At 36.9% G+C, this 22,142-nt stretch overlaps 1 protein-coding gene across 1 annotated transcript in view; it reads right to left on the reverse strand.

The window, feature by feature from the left end:
* The window catches only part of FMN2 (formin 2), a 162,707-nt gene that overhangs the window by 130,859 nt on the left and 9,706 nt on the right, over positions 1–22,142 (reverse strand). Inside the window, exon 2 of the mRNA XM_049831137.1 lies at positions 12,089–12,255. Within this exon, the coding sequence (XP_049687094.1) occupies positions 12,089–12,255 (167 nt within the window). The remainder of the gene's footprint in view (positions 1–12,088; positions 12,256–22,142) is intronic.

Consider the following 22,142-nt stretch of genomic DNA (forward strand, 5'->3'; position numbering starts at 1 on the left):
AACACACAAATGCTGGTTATAAAGTAAAAAGTTTTGGTTTACAGAGGGTGCCTCAAAAAGTCAGAGTCAAAGGAAGCTCATTAGATCTTTCTAGCATGAAAAACATGGCACAAACCCAGCCACATACACAGACCTTAGATAAAGGTAAAGATAAATGGATAAAAAGCTTAATACAAAAATCACATCAGGTTCTTTATATAGCCCTGCACTATATGTTCCTTGAAAAGCCTATCCTTTTCCCATTACTATGCTACTGCATTTGAACATCCAAACAGGCTTGATTAATGCACTTATTGAAATAACTTAGTACTTTCCCTTTGTCTAATTCCAGCTTTTTAGAGGATATGTATTTTTGGGTTTCTGACTAATTTCCAGTACTGTGGGAGTAAAAAGGAGAGGGAGAGTCATACCTGTACATACTGTGTAAAGAAAAAGAAAAGGGACTGGATTTTGCTATTTGTCTTCTTTCTGCACCATCCAAATCTCAAAAACACAGAGGAAAATAAGGTTCAAAAAAGTCAGAGGCAAAACAGAACAAGTTTTTTTTGCCCACTCTACTACTACCTCACACTGTCCCGGGAACACAGGGAAGAACAAGCTCTACAGAGGTTTAGCTGGGTAAGCACAGTCGATTTTCAATGGGCTTACATGTAGGGTTACAGGGCAATAAAACAGAAGACAACAGACTGTAGATAATATTGGCATAGCATGAATGAGGAAGACAAACAATTAAACTGTTCCTGGACATGATATTTTACCATGCCAGTTCTCAAAAGATGTAGTACAATCATTTAACTACAAATTTTTGAAGTATGATTAGTCCTCATGAATTAAGATATACTAAAAAAATCATGGTATGTCTCAGAATTATTGTACAGATGGGATACATTATGCGGGTAATAAAATATGAAGTACCTATGTTCTTGCTGATAGAATTTACAGCATATAAACTATGAAGAGTTATAAATTAAGACAGCACACAACTCCATAACTGGCTCCTAACCCATCATGGGAGCTTTGTTTGAGTATAAAAGACAGTATTTTTTGGTTTATGTTAGTTTTTGTTTTGGGATTCTTTTCACTTGCTATTCAACGTGGAGAAGGATGATGAAATAGACTCATCATGTAACAGAAATTAGAGGTAAATGTCATCTTTCAAAAATGCCTTGAGGGGACTTGGACTACAACTAAAACATATCTGCATTCAACATATAAACAAGGTATTAAACAACAGCTACATTCAGATTACTTGCAAGTTTATAAACATAATTTAAAATATGAAAAACTCTCATGACAGAAAGGTAGTCTGAAGGTCTGGACTTCAAGTTGATAGTCCATAAACTACACTTAAAATGGCAAAAGATTAACCCTGTCTCCACTTTCGTACCCATCAAAAGGGGTGAATCATTTGAATGTCCTAATTCCTACTCACTCAAGATACTGCCCAAAATCTAATCCTCTTTACCTTTTGTCTTTAGCTCCTTGTTAGTTAATACACTAGCCCATTTCATTTTTCCTATTCCAAATCTGATAATGCCATAGGTGTGGATGATTATTAGAACATTTTGAAAAAATATGTATGCTGCCAATTCTATGATGTCTAAGTACTACTCAAGCAAAAGAAACAAAATAATCCAAATTAAAAAAAACCCACAAACAAACAGATTTGCTTTTATCATTGATAGTTGCAATACAAGCATCCACAAATGTGGATTTCCACATCCAACTCTTTCTCCTTTAATCTTTTCATTTCAGAGACAATTTTTTACTAGATATCATTATAAGTACAGTCAGTGAATACTCTTACCGTGATCGAGCTTTGAATACATCTGGAATTTCCACTTCATCTTGCTCAGACTCCACTATTTAGTGTTTGAAGCACTTCTTTTGTGTGTGTGTGTGGGGGGGGCGGAATCCTTGTAATGAATAATCCCAGTCTTATTTATTCGGACTCATTTCTGGGCGGACATTGAAAGCTTAAAGCTGCCCGAGCCCAGTGCACTAAACACAATGTCAAGAAGAGCGCTCGTTTCCACACATCCTTACACAGCACTTTCCACTGGCTCTTAAAACTGCAGAGCATTCGCACATGGGCAAGGCAAACTGCCTGCAGGATCTGATGGTACCTAATCAATAGACATTTTACCACTTATAGATGCTAGCATTTAGAATAGAGTCACGTCTGTAGTTTAACTCACTCTCTTCCCAGCCAGCTCTCAGTAGGCACAAAGAATGTATTTTTGTAACAGATTTTCATTCTCAGGTACCACAGTGTTACATTTCAGGTACCTAATATATTAAATATTAATTATGTTCCTTCACTGCTTGAGCTAAAGATATACTTTCCTGCTAATCTTTAAAGATGGAAGCCAATGCTGTAAGCTACTCAAAGTAAAGGCCTCTAGCAAATGACATACAGAAAGAGGCTGGTGGGCCCAGAAGTAGGGCCATGAGCTAGACCTGCAGCAAACATGAGAAGGCATACTGGTAGACCCTCAGCTTTCAGAAAAGGGGTCGTACATTTTTTACACAGAGAGACCAGGTTTGTTCCCTGGGCCACAGACTGAATTTAAGATTAGTATATCCCCCACTGTTGGAATATAACATGCAACCTTGAACCTATGCTTCTGGCAGCTGTATTGCTCCTGGAGATATGCAGGTTATATGACCTTCTGTTCAACACCACTTCAGTTTTTAATCAACTGTTTACTTGCTCCCAGATGAAAGGACAAAGACAGCCATTGCGAAAAATGCTTAAAAGAGGTAGAAGAGATGGAATTGAAACAGTAATGAATGTATACACATCCATCCAAACTGTTTGCAAAGGCATGAATTAGCAATGTGAGAATCAAGGGGGAAAAAATCTGACCAGAAGTATTTTGACAATTCTCAAAGCAGGGGCGGCAGGAAGCACAGTCAGATCATGCATGGTAAGGTGGAGAAAGTGGGGCAGTACAGAAGCACACTGCTATCAGGTGCAGCCTCTGCTCTTCAGCTCAGCAGAGAAGTAGATGGGGGAAGCCCATTAGCAGTACCTCTAAACTTTCTTATACTACAGTGAATTGGTACTAACTTCCTCAATGGCTCCAGTGTTACACCATGACAGAATCAGGCCCTATCTTGCAGGGCATTTATTTTCAAATAGTAAGCTTGAACAATTCTTCACTAGAACCCCAAACATTCAAAGTTATCCTGAAGAGGGGAGGACAGAAAGTTTGGCATGTCCACAGACAGGTATAAATGTGCTAGGAGTAAACACAGAGTGATAGTTACAAGAAGGTTCCTACTCATCAAATCAGCCTAGATGTGGACAGCCTTCCAATGGGAAGCACTAGAAGAGTGGGGAGAGGAAAAAGTATAACTGCATTTAAGATGGAACTAGATAAACTCATGGAGAAATTACATTTTATGGTACATGGGATAAGCAGGGACCAGACTCCATGACTCAGAGTGTGTTTTCCAGCCTAAGAGCTCCAAAGAGCTTGTTCCACATTTGTATATAACTGCTTGTCATTTAGACTGTTTCAAGTGCATGGAAGGAATTTTTTTTTCCATTCAGGAAGTTTAATCATTCTAATATACTAAGTATACAACCTCTAAAATGAAAAAAAAAAGCCAATTGCATGTTCCTACTGCATATAAATAGTTAATTGGACAAGCAAGGTTTTAGTTCCAGAAATTAGAGCTGGACTACCTCAAAATGTTCTTATCAGCAGGAGACTGCTTTATTTTAAGCAGCTTTTAAACTAAAGAAATCAATACCATCATCAACAGGGAAAGTGGTTTACTTTTCGAGCAGAGGTTCAGTAACAAAGCTCTGCCTGACCACTGACAGAACCAGAGCATTGATTAAACACGGCTTTCGGCTTGTACTACCTTTGGCTGTACTAGTGAGTGCAGATGCCTTCCAAGGCTGAAAAACAGCAAGTCAGTCATAATACAGTAATATATGGCTGAAGTAGCACTTTATCCTCATGAACTAAATTTGATGCATGAGCATTCTACTTGAGTGATTTTTTTCTTTTCAGAAAACTGTAGTGCTTCAACAATTCCTTTATAAACACTTCAAGTGTCAAAAAACCACAAGACATTTGTTTCCTATGAAATTACTTCAACCTCCTCAACAAAACAGAATGAACTTGCTTGATCCCATCAAACCTTGCTCAGGATTCAACTTCATATCCTGGGGATATGAGGGGCCAACAGAACCAACAGCCCTATAGTTAGGGCCCCCGTGGGCAAAGGAAATCAGGAACTCAAATTTCAGATTTCTGCATCTATTCTCATTCTGTTCCAGAGTTATTGCCTTGGTCTTCCTATTCCCCAATAACTTCTGCATTTAATATAGCTGAATAGGTTGAACTGGTGAGCTTACAAGAAACTTTCCTTGGAAGAGGGAACAGTGGCTAGCTTTCTATGAAACAGAGGAACCTCAAGATCTAGCCTCTTTACACATCCAACTTGAACTCCCACTTGGAAGGCCACATCCCAAAACCACTGGGTTATCAGCTGTTACTTAAACCACCTGACAGTGTGTCCTTTCTCATTCACTCCAGAAATTCTAAGCTGAGGCCAGAAGCTCATTAGGAGTTGTTTTCACTTACACTGACACAGTTCTGCAATAAGTTTGGATTCTGACAAATTTGAATTTTCCAAAGAAATCTGTTCCATTACAAATTCCTTTCACCTCTATTCCATTTGAAAAGGTGATTACTACTGTAAAAACTTCCTCTTGAGAACAGAGACATGCAATATACACAAATTCAACTCTCACTGTATTCTCAATTCCAAGCTAGAAAAAAAGACATTGTTGCATGACTGTCATTCTTAAGAAAGTGAACTAACGTACAGAAAGTCATAAAATATAAAGACCTCATGAGGTGACAGGGTGACCACCACCTTCGCCCTATGCACAATGATTTTAAGAATTGTAAACAGGTAGTGTAAACTTAACATCCAGTATGTGCCTCTTGAAGCAGTTCTTCAGAATAACAAGCAGGTAAGCAATATTCTCTGCAAAAAGAAGCATTAAAACCCAGCAACATCCTACATATAAAATACCTCAGTTGAAAGTGTTTACAGTAGCATCACCACAAGTAAGTGGAAGGGAGAAAGAAAAAGATAAGGCTAGAAGACTGCAGGGCTAGATGTACCAACTATAAAATAAATATGAAATTAAAATTAAGGAAGCAGGGAAACAGTATGACAGGAATGCTTCAGCCCAATGATAATCCAACTGTTTCCATTTTACTACTCCCAGGAACATTCAGAGTTGTTCTCCACAAAAGAAAGTGTCACAAAATGTGATTGGGCAATGGAAAAGAAGAGAAGACATGGGGGCTTTGATTTAGCCAAATTCAACTGCCATGGTAACCTACATGACAAACAAAGATTAAGACAGCAGATTAACAATCTGTTTTCTCTGCTCCATTCCACAATTTTCACTTGTTAACTTTTAAAGTCATCTTCACTACTGACCCCCAATATACTGCTGTGACAAATTTCGTAAGATGGGACTACATTCGGTCTTACACATTTCATTCCTGAGCATTGAAAGTATGCTTGAAGAACTGCTGCATTGTTGCCAGCTTTGTGCTGCAGTTTGGAAGAGTTCTCCCTAGCCAAAGTTAATTCTTGGAAAAGTTGCTCTTTGGAAACTGATCACTGATATTTTGGCTCTCTGACTTCTGAGAAAGGACTCTGTCTGCAATCTGTTTAACTACTAATTTTCAGACTGGCATAAGCAGTGCAAATAAGTTAAAATTAAGTAAAATCTTCATGTCATAACTCCTCTTTCATCTGGCCTGCAAAGTCTCACCATCTGCTACTACTCAGCAGAAAGCAAGCAGTGTCTTTATTTCCTTAAAAAGCATTTGCATCACCACAGGTGGCCAGGAGATAATAGGAAAACAGCCATTTTTATACCATTTCCCATTTATGCTGTCTCTCTGCTTCCCTGTGGAAGCATTATTTCAGAAATGGATGACAATCTAGTCAGGCATCATAACTATGAATCGCACAAGGGGCAGTCCCTATCCCAAACTGTCAAAAATGCCTATGTATAAAATAATATCATAACACAGTAAAGAAAGACACCTTCCAGATGTCCATTTAGCTCTTTCATTATAGAAGATGCTGAAATAACTTATAAAACAAGAAGGCATTAACAGCAGTACTCAACACAGTAACACTATTCAATAAAAGAATTGAAAAAGATCTAAAGAGAGCTAGCCCAATCAAAATGACACCAGAAATAAAGAAAGATGAAAGCTTAGCACACATTTCAGACGCATACAGAAGCTATTGCTGTTTAGTGCCACATGAAAAAAGTAGTTGTTGGACCCTTCAGTATGCAATAGAGAATAAGTTCCCCAAACAAGGAGTATAATATGGCTACAAAGGTATGCTTAGTTTTCTTCTCAAAAGCACTTCCAAAATTATAATAGAAAGCCTCTATCACAAAATCATTTAAGTTTTCACTGAGAATTTAAGTGTTTTAAACCTAATGTTCAGAAACAACACACAAAACTACTTGGAAAGCTTGTCAGAAAAAAAAAGCAGAAAGCTGTTATGAAAGGGAAAAAACGCCCATAGCTTAAGACTGCACACTGTGAACTGGAAAATCTGGCATGGAAAGTCATAATTAGGGACTAGACATCCACAACGTGTAGTAATTACTACACTACTGGATAAAATGCAAACACCAAAATACAGTCAATATTTCTTAGTAGCACAGTGTAAATAAAGTTGCTTTGCATTGATAGGAAAATGCCAGCTTCTTTTATTGGTGCATGAACAGTTTAAATTCTAATCCCAATGCATACAATTTATACACATTACTGATGGCTCTCCAAAGATAGCAATCTTCTAGCTTCTGTAATACATCATTAACATGGGAGCTAACCAGGAGAGGAGATCTCTACTTGTTGAAAATTCTGATCCTCCAACAGGTGGCTGCAAAATTTGCCTGCAGTTACATTCTTGCCAAAGGTGCACTCTTTAGCCAGATCAGCCTTGTGTTTTACTGAAATAGGATAATATAATGAGGTAACATGCTAAAAAGCTTAGGACTACACCTACACTATAGAAATACGATTATGTAATAACATGACACAGTCATTTGGGACTGACAGAGTTTTTCACAAAGCATTAATTTCTTACATATCATTCAGTCAGAGCATATTTTATTTTAATTTGAAATTTTAGAAGCCCTCTTGAACAACTCACAAATGCTAAAAAGGGAAAAATTGAAAAGACAAGCAGGCAATAGTTATTCAAAAGGTAAGCAATTTTTCAGAGAGCATTCTTTGAACAGTCTTTTACTAATCTATCTTTCCATAAGTTGCGCATTTACTTGCTTGGCCATTTAAAAAAAAATTAAAACATTTTTCCTTTTATAAAATAGCAGCAGAATAATGAAAGGCTGTAAAGATAGCCTGGCAAGTAAGAAGTCATGACATCCACGAGGCAACAATTAGCAGCCTCTCCAAGAGACATGAAACTAGGAAAAAGGGCATCATATTTCTAGACAGCAAATCTGTCATTGTACATTTACTTATTCTTTAAGATACTCCTTACATTATAAGAGGAGTAGGTAGGAAGAGCTATAGAGGAAGTTTCCACTGCTTCTCAACAAACATCTTAAAAATCCCACCTTGTCCACTTCTGTTACTTTTAAAGCTTTGTTCAACTTTTATTTTTCAGGCTAATCTTTTATTCTGGGCATCTGCCACAATCTGTTTTGAAAGAAATAATTGATAAAATGGGCCAAGATAGAGCATGAAAGTTTTCTAATAAGTTCTTTAAAACTGTTTTAGAGTTTCTATCCTTTGGACTATGACTTGAAATTTGACGAAAAAAGTCAAAGATACTTCATAAACATGCCATTTCCAATCATCATTAAAATCTACCCAAAATCTGACCAAATTATAAGCCTCCGAAAACATCATCCTCAGCATAAATGTGATGACAACTGGTAGTTCTCTGAAGATTTATGCTTTCATTGGGTATTTGTTAGTCCTTCATGTTTGCCATATACTAACAAAGGAGTAAGCATCACACCCATAAAGCATAACCTACACCAGAAATAAAAGCACTAAGAATCTAATTTAAACAGGTTCCAGGAGCCATTATAATACTAGCCCAAGAAACTAAGAGCTGTGAAACTTGTCTTTACTCTTAATGCATTGCCTAATTGCAGTCAGACAGTGTGGAAGAGGAAGAAATAGGATCTAATGAGAAAAGTAAAAGAAGTTGTGCACAATTACTTAGTGGGGTGAGGCAGAGGCCCACACTGAAGCCTGGAATATCTTGGGAGAAAGAAAAAAACCCAGATCTCTGCGTGTCAGTGAGAAAACAGACACAGGAGTTGGATACACAGTTGTAAGACAGGGAGAACTAGAGGTGACCACTGGGCACGAGTAATAAAGAAGATGAGAATATAATCAGAGTGTACAAATGCAAACGTTTCAAGGCAGCAGAGAGCTCAGCATTAGCCATGTTAAATTAAATTCACTGGAGGACATCCAGAAAAGGAGATCAGAGTGAGAGAGTAAGACTTTTAAATAATCTGTTTATATTCCTCTCAACCCATGAGCAATAGATCATAGAGTGAACAAAACTTACTGAATTCTTTTCATAAACTGTAACCTAACATCTTCAAAAAAAACAAAGTCTGTGGGACCACACTTAAGCAAAAGGGGAATCATGGATTTTAGTCAACATAAAAAAAATAGTAAGTTAAAGCTCAGAAATACATGGGATCAGTCACAAAAGGAGAAAAGAAGGGATTTAAGGAAGGATTTCAGTGGAAAAAAGGTTGGCAATTCTGCCAAAAAACATGCTAAAGGAGTGACCTAAGAGACTTTATAAGAACCAGACTAAGACAAAAGTCAAAACAGCCAAATGAGTAACATTAAGGGACAAGCAAGCACCAGAGCTGGATGTAGCAGGGAGGGTGGACAATGAGGTGGCAGATGAACCTGGGTCTGACCAGGACAGGGTTACAGGAGCTTTGTTGATGGCATTTTCAGTTGAGTGAAATGGACGCCAGCCAAACTGGAGGCAATCCAAGATTGAACTAGAGGCACATCTGATGAACTCAGAGATGAAGGAAGAATATGGGACTGGCTGTGCTCCCAGTTTTGGAGTAAGGTCAAAGATGATGTATCTCCTAATTCTAGATGAGTGAAATTTAAGTATTACTTAAGGCTAGTCTAATTCCTCTGTCTTTGAAATCAATGGTCAGTTCAACATTAAAATCCTGTTGTAATGAAGAAAAAAAAAAGAAAAAAAGAAAACTTAAATAAAAAAAAAAGCAAAGTACAGACATGGAAAGAGATGCAAGAGGGGACACAAGTCATAGATCTTACATGTCCTTTTTTAAGTAATATACAGCATTACCAAAAGTTTTACACACTGATTTTTAATTATTTTATTTCTTTACATAACTATTAGCATTTATTTTCTGTAAAATATTGTATTTACTCACTCTAAGAAACAAAATCAGCCCAGTTTTGAAGTTCTCAGCCACTAGAGTTTATACTGCAAGTTCTAAACATTTTCACCCTAGTAGGACATCTAATGAATAAGCAGGTAGGTGTTCCTGTACTCTGGTCACCAAGGCTGAAACAGAAACATAGTCCCAAACTAAATAGCAGCTCTCACATTCGTGCCATGTGAAATTCAATTGTTGAAATCCTAGTGTTCGAGACAGATGTACGCTCCTTTGAAGTAGGATGAACTACTGGTTGCATACACATACACAGGGCTTTACACTACTTCTGACATTGTTTTACAGAAGCATAATTTATTTAGGGGACTTATACAGAAAAACAGTAAGGGAGCATTTGTGTCTTGCTGGTAGTCCAATTCAAATTAAGATCACCGCTACGCCAGAAACATCTTAAATTGCTGACTGTTCACATGGCACTAGGCTAGGCTACTGTTTCTTTTCAGAAAGTCCATCCTGTTGGATATGGTCAATGAAAGATAACTAGAATAATTCTCTTACTCAGACAAAGCATGGTGTACCAGTTAACAACAGAGCCTCTTCTGCTTCTTGCCAAACTTTTAATATGATAAAACCTTGTCCTGGTTTTGGCTGGGATAGAGTTAGTTTTCTTTCTAGTTGCTGGTATAGCATTATGCTTTGGGTTCAGTATGAGAAGAATGTTGATAACACACTGATGTTTTCAGTTAGTGTAAACACTACTTGGCAACAAGTCAAGGATTTTTAAGCTTCTCATGCCCAGCCAGCACAAAGGCTGGAGGGGCACAAGAAGTTGGAGGGGACACAGCCAAGACAGCTGACTCAAACTGGCCAAAGGGATATTCCATATCATGTGATAAGATGTGTGGTATAAAAACTGGGGGAGTTTGCCTGGGGGGATCACTGCTCAGGAACTAACTGGGCATCCGTCAGCAAGTGGTGAGCAACTGCATAGTGCATCACTTGTTTTCTATATTCCAATCCTTTTATTTTTATTGTCATTTTATTATTATCATCATTATTAGTTTCTTCCTTTCTGTTCTATTAAACTGTTGTTATCTCAACTCATGAGTTTTACTCTCCCTCCCCCCCCCCCCCCCCCCGATTCTCTCCCCCACTCCCACTGCAGGGCTGGGGGGAGGAGTGAGTGAGCAGCTGTGTGGTGCTTAGTTACCAGCTGGGGTTAAACCATGACAAACCTGTTTATAAGTGAGGAGAAACTTTTTTATAAAGAATATTGTATTCAATACTATAAAGAAGAATAGATTAGCTGAATAAATGGTAAAACCAGGAGAACTGAAAACATTGCCAGACTGTTTTAAACAACCTGAAGAATAAGTGTGTTTTCCAGTAACTTTATTGAGCATATTTAGCCATAAACACTTTCAGATGGCATTTGATTTTAAGTTGCCTGAATAACCTCAGTTTTATAGTCACAATCCATTTTTCAATTAATTTCAAAAAGCAATCTGAAAATGTTTTAAACATTGTTTTTTTAAAAAAAACATGAAGGTTGAATATTGTTAGAGGCATCATGGAATGTAGATAAGCTAGGTTATCTAGGAGAGCCGGGGGGGGGTTGTTCAGAATTAATTGGACAAATTTATTTTACCCATTTTCCCTTCACCACTTGTGCTAAACTATTCTTCAGGAAAGATGAGAAAGATAAAGACTTAAAAAGAATGAAAAAGACTCATGTTCTCTCATATCTATGTCAATCATTTTTTGAGTATTTCTAACCAAGCTTCAGCTTAACGTGTAGGATAGGGATGATCATAACTATACCAGTAAGGTATTTAATGGATTAGTTAATATTTGTACATTATTTTGAAGCTAATTAGTGAAGAGAAAAACCCTGATTATCTTCAGTCACATAAGCCAGCACAAAGAAGTGTCAAAGATAAAATTTAATTTAAGTATCATAAAAATAAGTTCACTGTAAAACTTCATCGGTTGTACAGTATCACACAATAGAAAGACATCCTATTGTTGAATTCATTATCCAAGAGGAAGGAAAAGTATGTTAGGCAATGTCTACACTGCAGTTTTGTAACAGTATGCAAACACCAACAGTAGCACTCTGGCCAGATAGCCTAAAGGCACAGATAACACTGTAGCTAGAATGCCAGCAAATTTGCACTGATCCATGCACTATTTTTTACCAAAAGTCTTTTAAGGAGGAAAAAATTATCTAGCATAGACATCCCATTTGGGTTCTGTAAAGTTTTGTGCATGCTGTTTTCTATTGTTCCTTTAATTTGTATTTTTGGTGAAGCAGCTATGGGATTGAAGTGTCGGTAGTCTACAGAGTGCTTTGATTCAAAGAAAAAATTTAATTAAAACAACAGATAAAGAAAAGTATAGCAGACTAAGATATGAGTTAAAAAGTTAAGAGATCAAGTTATGGGAGAACCTTTTAAACTTACGCTTACCTGGATACAAAAGTGTACACGCCTGAGCTCAGAAAAATAGCTGGCCACTCTCATAAGGGCAATTTTCATTAAAAGGGCTAACAGAATTCTCTCAGGACTGATAAGCCATTGATAAATCATGTCCTGCTTGGTAAAACAGACAAAAGATAACTTTTTCAGTACTTACATCAAACGTCGGTGTGCTTTGCTGGGCACTCTGATTACAGGGTTCTCTGAAGCAGTCAGTGAATGGAAGCAAAAGACCCATTGCAATAATGCGAGAACATAGTTTTTCTGCTTCTTCTTGTGGTGCATTTTCCTGCTGGCTGAAGAGCTTTTCTAGCAGAGTTCGTCCTGCCAAGGTGATGACACAGATCAATAAGAATTTGTAGCTATCTACAGGACACAAAGATTAAGGCATTACAATGTGTATTGAAAATCTCAACTATTAGAAGTAAAAATATGAAATAAAAAAAGAATTCTTGAGAAAAGTTTCTGATAAGTCTGTAATATAAAATATTTCTATATAATAATTCAAACTCATCTGTAGCCCGATTTATCAGTAAATTGAAGAAAATGTACATGGTGTTGGCTGCACTGTGGAGTAGGAACAAAAACCATGAGATGCCATTGTAGCATCAATTTCCTATTTATATTATACAATTGTTCGGATGGGAAAACCAAGATATTACCAAGAAATGAAGTAACTTTTCCAAGGGTGTCACACAAAGTTATTATAGAATCAAGTCTCCCAGCTCTTGGAATGAGTCTTTGTTTTTTGAATCATAAAATTATGATAGTCTTCAAGAAATTGTGCTCTGTTTCTTTGGAGAAATTCTCAATAAAGGAATAATAACAAAAAAACTCCCCAAACCCTGATAACTATTCTGTTTAAAATTGTATTTAATACAGCTCCAGAGCAGCAGAGTGCTCCAAAACAAAATGCAGTGCCACAAGCAGCAATTCAGAGAAATAAAACTTCTGAAGAGCAGGGAGAGACTTATTCCTATTATAGGGTGAGATTTCATGATCAAAGTATTTTCTTTGTTATCTCACCAGAGCATGAAAGGAGGACATATGTTATAAAGTATGTTACAGGAGACAATGCTAAAGGTTTGAAAGATTGTTATGCTGTGTGCAGTTAACCAAAAAGAGACTACAAAAATTAGTTACATACACAGGCTGTAATAAATCTACATTGTAAGAATATTGAATTGCTTGATTAGGCTCTAAAATGTTAAAAGATGCCAAAGTTAAGATTTACAGGATATAAGTAAAGAGATTAAATAGATCTACTGGAAAAGAAAAGGCAGACAGGGTAATAAATTTAATTTCATGTTTTAGCATGAACTAGCTGTGAATACAATTTGTACCTAAATCAGTTTCTATAGTCTGAGTTTTCCACCCACTCACTGGAAATGAAAGGTATTTTCCAGAAAAAATATATTGCCTTAAGAAAGCACTTTAGTGTCATTTAAAGAAATAATAATAATAATAGTAATGATGATGATAACGTTAATACTTCTGGTTTTTACATACAAATGCAAGATTTCTGGTTGAATGTTGATTCTATTCAAAATGTAAAATTTCCCAGGCTTTCTGAACATACTAAAAAGAATTTTCTTTTAAACATCTGGATGCAATTTAAAAAGGATATAAGTGACATTTAGCCCAAAGTTTCTGTATTATTTTCATTTCATGTGGCACTACAGCCTAAAATAAACAATGCATTAAAACGTTAGAGGTTATTGCTAAGATTTTCCTCTCTACATCTAAAAATCTGATAATTCTGAATTATAAACCCAAGTTTCCTAGCCTTTTATTAGATGCAATACAGCACATTCAAGGGGATAAGCTTGTAAGATACACGAGTTTTGTTATGTTTGCTATTTAGTTTGCCTCTGTTCCTTGGTTTCACCACCTATAAGGTGATGCTAACAAAATTGCTTATTCAGCATATCCTTCTATTTAGCTAAAGATACAGTTCAGTTGTTAAATCTTCAAAATCGTTAATTATTGAAGACAGGCTTTCTTCCTGACTGATATGCACTGTGATTTTTAACAACAATTTACCCACAGTTGCAGCAATGTACAGCAATCCCCTACATGAAGAAAGGCAACAGTATGAAACCATGGAAGCGAAGTGCAAATAGAGAGCTATCTGCCAATAGATGTTTTTGTGATTTGTTGTAGTAATTTTTCTTTAGGGTTGTAGTTGCCAATGCTTAGTGGTGATGTAAAAGACCACTAAAAGAAAACCCTATCTACTGCCCTCTTACTGTGATAAATGGATTCTCCTAGCTATAAATATTGAGGTTAAGCTATGTAAGTTTTAGAAAAAAATTAAGAGTACAAGACTGGCATCACGCTGCCACCAGAGCACCAATAGGTAGCATTTCTGGGGCAAAGCACATCATATTACCATAGTATCACCTTATATCACTGAATAAGTTCAACAACACGGAAAGTTGTTTAGTTAAATGAGAGACTGCAAGTGATGAGGATGAATGGGGAAGTCAATGCTTTACACTTATCTAAAATGCATAGAAGAAAAAATACTAATAAAAAAATAACAGAGGAAAAGCACTTTGCACACACACACAAAATAGAACTATGCAAGAAAACTATACATTTCTTCATGCTATATTAAACATTCAAATGTTATCCATAACTTTTGAATGTCAGACTTGATATATCTTTTTATTTTTTTGTCTGGATGTTTCAACGTTTAAATAATCCTATCATGTTTAGAGTCTTCTCCTGCACATCCAGAAGCAGAATAGCCCCCTCCTTTCCTTCTGTCCCCCACTCCAGCCACCCCGGCCTTTGCTTTAACCTAATTAACAGGGATAATATCTGTAAATGACAAAACAGGAAATGAGGCCTTTCTCCCCCCCCTTAATCCACTCACTCATTTGCTAATTTTTTGTAGCTCTTCTTAACAGTCTTGCTCAAGATCAAATACTTTATTCAGAATCTTGCCATTCAGTTGCAGTTTAATTCGTACAGTGGTTATTAACTATTGTTGCTTTTTGATTATTAACTACTGTCTAAACATACATTAGCATCCAGACAATATAGAATAAGTATATATGTAAAAAAGTCATTAATGAACTTAATATATTTTACTGTACTCTGTATTACTTATGTCATTTTGTCCCTCTGAACCTGAAGCATTCTTTCCAGTGTATTAGTAGTCTCAGAATAAATAGGGTAGTAAAAATTGTTTAATTGTATTAGCTAGCACTTTTTTAACCTAAAAGAATCAATCATTTAACTCTAGTACTATTAAGCTGTCCTTTGCATCAAATATACGTTGAGTCAAAAAAATAAAGGTTCTCAACACAAAAGTAATAATGTTCGGATAAAGATGTGCTCTAACACAGCTTGTGTGTTCCTTACAATTGCTATGGAAACCTGAGGACAGACACACGAATTTGAATTACAGAAATACATTTTGCCAGTTCAGTTAACACATTTTACCAAATGCAAGCTGAAAAAAGTTCCATTTTCAATGCATAGAGAAATAGCTTCACTCCGAACAGCTGTGAAAAAAAAATCTCTGTAAGAACAATAAGTGGTTTATATGTTCAAAGCACTTACTGGGCAGTGTATTTAGAACAGACTGTTAAGCCACTAAAGTTTTGTACCTAACCAGCTAGGGCTTATCATCAAATTGAACAGTCATTACATGTGCCAGAACCACCCATCCCACATCAAACATAAAACCCAGCCAAAGTTATAAAAAAGACAACACATATTTTCCTTAAAGGGGACCGAGGAGGTAAACTCTACCAAAAGAAAGTGTGTCAATACTTGAGAGCGTTGCTCATTTCCGAGACAACACCACACCATGCTGTACCACCTGACAGATGGAGTAGCCATGGCACTGTAGTTCCAGACAGGGCTGAAGTTATTCTACATGGGAGAACAACATTTGAAAGCCACTGCTTACCAAAAAGTAGTTCGATCCTTGTTAGGGGCATCTGATATTTCTCTTTCATGTACTTTCAAGTAAAAGCCAGTTGTCACTACAGTAGAAACGTTCCAGCTCCAAAGTCCTCTGTGGCCTGGGGAGGCTGGTGCTGAGTCTGCCCTCGCCCCACTGCTCTCTGACCTTACCTGCGCCTGAACTGGTGTCAAAGCAAGAGATGTTCGTGAAACAGCAGGGGTCACATTTATGATTTTGATTCAAGGCAAGATGAAGTTTATATTTTTGTTTAGGTATAGCAAAAAACCTCTTTAACACTGGACTCCACAGGCTTTTAACTATTTTTGTTTGGAAACAGAAATGGTTTTCCAGCACCCTGTCTATTTGTACTACACATTAAATTAAAATGACTTTGTGTCTATATGCTTGAAATTGACTGTAAAATGTTAATCCCTGAATCTACTCGTTAAACGGCAAAACCAAAACCACAGCCATATTTAATGCATAGGCTAAATTCCAGTGAACTTCAACTGCAAGATTTTGAGCCACAGTTTTTTATCTTTCATTTATAAACAAAGTGCAGCAACAACCACCTTTTTCCTCAGACACCATTAATCACCTCATATTTGTAACTTACATGGGTAATACCTTCAACAGGTGAAGATGGTTGCAAATAACCTGGAATAATTAAATGATTAATGATTTCATAATTATTAAATGATCAGCTGATTTCCGTTACAGGGATTTAAATGCAATGGTAAAACAATTTCTCTTGGTTGCCTTTACATGCTGTGAAAATAGCAAAGAACAAAGAGCTTTCAGATCTTTTTCCCTAAAATGTTAAGTTCCCATTTTTTTTTATATTTTAAACAACTTTTCTTCCCAGAAATCCCAGGTCATGAAGTTCCTGAAGTCCATTCTTACCTTTCTACTAAGTATTAGTTTGGTGAGAGACGGGAGGCATACTAAGTTTTGAATTAGTGAAGAACTGCAGCTAAGTTTCGACCTTAGATCAAATCAGTATTCTGAGGATCTTGCCAAAACCCTTCACCAAATAAGATGACTATAAACTCCTAAGTTATTTTTTAGGAGCTTAGAATGACTTATTAAATCCCAGTAAGGGTTTAAAAGACTTTTTTCTTTTCTTACAAAGGATTATACAATTAATTAACTAAAAGAATGGGAACATGAAATTAAGTTTGGAAGTAACAGGTACGCTGGCCTTCTGTGGATATTTAGTGATACTTTTGCTCAGGCTCAGCCTGGGTCTTGTGGCTCAGCTTCCAAATTCCATGTTCTCCACCTCCATGCCATTTGCTGCTTCCTCCCATTCCCATGAAGATGAAGCACTATGATCTTGTCACCTCGTCTACAACATTACAGGTCTTCATCTCATCCCTATGACCAAGACTTGAGTAACACTCTTCATCAAAACCACCTCTGTAGAATCTGTAAGCTATTCACTGCAGAATGAAAATTCACAAGTCTCAGTATGGTTTCCATTCATACCGTCTCTGTTTTTGAAAAATGCAGGTAACTGTATTCTTGAATGATTATTTTTAACTTTAGATTTACTGCAACTGTATTTATTCAAGGCCAAGGTGAAGGGAGAAAGGAAGCCTACCCCCACCAAAAGTCATTCTACAAATATTATTTAATATAATAATGAAACATTGTAAAATATTAACTATTATATCTATTATATGCTATGCATATAATCATTTCATATAATAATCCCACTCAGTACTGGCCTAACACTGCCACAGATTCTCCCTTGGCCTGGAGAGGTGTCTGTGTGTATGTATTACACCTCCTTCCATACGGCAGCAACTGCTACAGAGCTTGGCTGTCAATACTGATAATCTGAACCACCTTGTCTGTCACGACCTGGACTATGAGTCACTTTTGATGGGAGAGGTTGCCTATTTTAGAAGGAAGCACGTCTGGTCTTTCCGTTACAATTACTTTATATTCCAGGGCAACCTTTTTTCTCCTCAAGCAGACACTAAAAATAAGGATGTATACTTTTCTGAAGTGCAGGTTTGCCTTACACTTGATTGCCTATGGAATTATTGAATGTTGAAAGCATGTTCACTACTGTCCACAGACAAATACAGGCAAATCCTGACTCAATGAATTCACATTATAGCTCTTTTCCTGTTCAGCCTGCTTAGAAGACAAACCTTTTGAGGAGCAACAGAGTAAGCAATAAAATCCTTAAGAACTACCAATACCATGAGCATATATTTGTGTTTGCTTAATTATTGAGGGGAGGGAGAGGGACAAATGGAAGAGAGAAACAGAAGAAAACTACAGTAGTCACAGACATACTGAAAAACCCCACATGTGTGCACTGAGGCACTGCACTACAGCAGAGCTTGCAATAATGTTTCCCTGAGGATCATGCTGTTATAACCTCACATTTATCTTTAAAGATGTGTCTCCTATCGTTTCTCCTATCCTCCTTACGCTACATTTGCAAAAGCCTGGGAGCACAGCTGTCAGTGAGCACAAGTTGAGACTAATGATCAAAATGAGTTATACTCCAAAAGCTCCCCCTTCTGCCAGTCTCCTGCGATTCTCTTTTCTAACAACCAGAGCGCTACACCACACTTTCACCATTAGCACAGCAGCTGCATCAGCAAATCTTAACCTATACAGACTAGAGGCAGACTTTCCATTTTAATTTTTCCTAATGCAGTGAGCTTCAGTGTAATATCAGTTCTGAACACCCTAGCGAGAGTCAAGTCAAGGGTTAACAGTGACTCATGCACGTACTGCTTATGTCTTCAAAAGCTGAAATCGGCTTGCCTTCTTTTCCCCAGTTTACTTTTTTTTTCTTTTCCACTTTAGTGAGATCAGAAATGCTCACACAGCAAATATATTTCATGAGCTTTGAAGCCAGAAGTACCATAAGCTTTGCTCTATTTTTGGGAGACAGTACAGGAAAAAAAGGAAAAGGAAGAAGAGATGGACAAAATGGTGAATTTCCATTTAGCATATGTTTTCTATTAGTTTTACAAAATATAAAAAGACAATTGTAGTCTTCTTATGGTTTTTCATTTACAAAGGATTCCAACTGTGAACATAGTTCTATAAATTAAAACAAACAAACAAACAGAACAGAAAACAGGGAAAAAGAAAGCCTGATTTCTATAGCATTGAAAAGTTAGGAAATATGCAATTCAGCTATCTGCTGCCTCATATCTCTAAATCATTCCTTCCTTCTAAATTTTTTCTGTCTCCTTTTCTGCATGTACTACCATCAAGGTCATGGCTAAGTCAGGCCTAATTCATCTGGCAAGGCACCTGAACTGCACAGCACCAAACGTTCCCCAGAATGCCAAAAGAGGACAAATACGTCCGAGAGACAGAAATACTGCAAAGATTTCCATATTTGTAGATGAGCTAGTAATTGCAACTACATGTAACTTCTTAAATACTTTACAAGTTTTACTCATTTATCATATTGCCCCAAACTACACAGCAAAAGCTTGCTAAACTATTTCCTAGGGGCAAATCAATCACACTTCACTTTCACCTTTCTGCTGTTTAACGTACTTTCCTTAGTTTCAAATATACAAGGCACTGAATGACTACTGTTTCACATATAAAATTAATATTTCAAAGATCAAAAGTATTAAATTTCCTTAATATTTTCCTTTCATTGCATAATCTTGTCAAATTTCAGGATAGTTTTTCAGCTAACCTGTACCAGTCAGCCTAGACATAACGTACAACACGTGATTGCTGAGAAAGAAGAGGTTTTCAAAGGTGCATGTGGGACCTGGGGAATGAAACAGAACTGCAAGTTGGTACTCTAGCCAACTCCTCTTCAAAGAACAAGTCCAAGTCCTGCATAAATGCATAGCCAAGTCCTGCATTTATAAATGCATAAATATAGAATCACACTAAAAAAATAACAGATTGATTTAGTCTCTTCCTTGCCTGAAGCCTGACCTGGGAGATTACACCCAATATTCCAGGATTAGAGACTTCATTTATTGTTCTTTTTCACTGCAGAGTTTCTAATCCTCTGCTGATTTATATTGGGAAACTGTTCCAGATCTCTCATCCTGTGAGGTTGTTTTAGCTGTTTCACTTTTTGGGTTGTTTTTTTTCTTTTTTAAAGGGGATTGAATGTTCATTGACAGATACTTTCCTAAAACCACGTGACAGTTTTCTCACAGCCTGGTTATATAAAACATGGAAAACCCAAACAACAGGCCTGCACACACAACATGGTTTCATAACAAAAAGAAAAAAAATTTGAATCCTTCCATTATGAATAAACACAAAGTAAGTGGTACGTCTAATTTCCAAGCAACATAAACCTTAAAAATGACAAAACTTGTCAAGGTCTAGGGTTATGGTACAAATTTCTATAATTCAGTCATAAAGATATTTCCTTTTGTTTTTATTAGCGTAATAGCTAATATCTGCATTCACTGCTTGTACCTATGTTTCTAAGGGAAAAACTCACAGAAGTTATATATCGATTTCTTTATATATTTATATTGTATATTGTCATATTATATATAATATGTATTATATTAATTTATTCTTTATTTATGTAGTTATAGCATGTATTTAGAACACTACTAAAGTTAGGGATGTGTGGAAATGCCCGAGAGGATTGTCCTTTCTTCTCTGACGTTCTGTCTCTAGATTTCCTGGCTCTGTTCACATGGATGGTGTGAACTGAACCCACATGCCATCTTAAATTCAGAAGTCAAAACCAGAAAATCTGCCTAAACAAGAGAATTAGGAAAAAGACATACATCAACACTATCTGGCCCTTTGCCCCCAGTTTTCTATGCCTGTCTACACACAGTTCAATGTAACTTCTATGTCAGAAATATATATTTATTAAATTCCACTGAAGAATGTATCAATTGATGAATTGATTACATCCATAGACTCTTCAAACAACTAGAATAAAATGACCAATTATTAATTTCACGTCTGTCAGTCCTGTATCTGATTATCACAGTAAACACCATGCTTTACTTTTGCCAAACTGTCTGAATCTTTTGGCATCTCAGCGTCCCTCCCTTTGTATTATCCCATCTTTTAGTACACTCCTGACTGTTAAAAATTTTCCATGAAAACTCGACTAGCTTTAAGTTAGAACCACAATATATTAATCCTTGTGCAACTCAAGCAAGTAATTTTTTCCCTTATTTTAGCCCCACAATTATCACTAATTATTTAAACAGATTCCAGATTATACAAGAGAGCTTGAATAGCTGTATCACTGAGATTTCAACTCACTCAGCTAGAACAAGCAGCCCATTACACAGTTACAGAAAGAGAATCACATAATGCTAACAGCTTCAAGTGCTCAAGACACCCCCCAAAAAAGCCAGGGAACACATGTGCGTGTGCTCCCTTTTGGAAGCAAGGGCACAAGCTGCCACTGGCAAGAGAATCCTGCTGCTGCCCCCACGGCCACCATGGCACACAGGGCAAAAGTGGCACCTCATACAAACGCCATTGAAATTCTTTCAGAAATGCCCTGATGGAAGAAGCAGAGGTCTGGCAAAACTTTGACAATGGATTCCCCTCTGACACACACACACAACACAAGGAAAGACCCCAGATTTAATGAAGTAAAAAGGATGTTACAAACAAACAGTTTTCAAAACACCCCATCTCACTCTTTATCCATAACATCCCATGGTCAAACCAAGTAGCTGTATTTTAAAAAAGCTTGTTCCACTTGTGCTGGCTAGGAGACATGGCAACACCACCAATTGCAGCATATCCAAAGTGGTCTTTTAAAAGATTACTTAACCATATGCCATACTTGCACAAATCATGCTGAAAAAAGCTGAAGCAGTCAGGTCAAAAACTGATTAATGCAGACCTTGGTCCTGATGAATGAACTCACGATGCCAGCCCAGGTCCTAAGTTTGAAATCTGTATTGTAATACAGAAAGACAAAAGTTTACTGAAAATTTCACTTGGTGACAAAAAGGTTGAGTCCTGAAAACATGAATGCCAGGACAAAGGTCAGGACGCAGCTCTACTCTTGCATTAATCATGCAATAAACTTCCACAGCCTGACCAAGCCTATCACAACACTAGGTAGAAGCAGACCAAAATAAAGCTGTTCCTCTCTGGTGGAAGAGAAGTAACATGACAGTGTCCCTCATCAAAACCACTAGTCATTTTCTTCTTCAGGTAAGTGATTTTCAGCGTTGCCATTTTGTTCAGAAACCTGGATGCATTCCTTCCTACCAGTCTTGCTTTGTCTAGAAAGCAGCTGTACATAAAAAGCTATCAAGGTAGTCTTATTGATCTTTGC

Source organism: Accipiter gentilis, chromosome 28 (genome assembly GCF_929443795.1).
Source record: "Accipiter gentilis chromosome 28, bAccGen1.1, whole genome shotgun sequence".
Taxonomy (NCBI): domain Eukaryota; kingdom Metazoa; phylum Chordata; class Aves; order Accipitriformes; family Accipitridae; genus Astur; species Astur gentilis.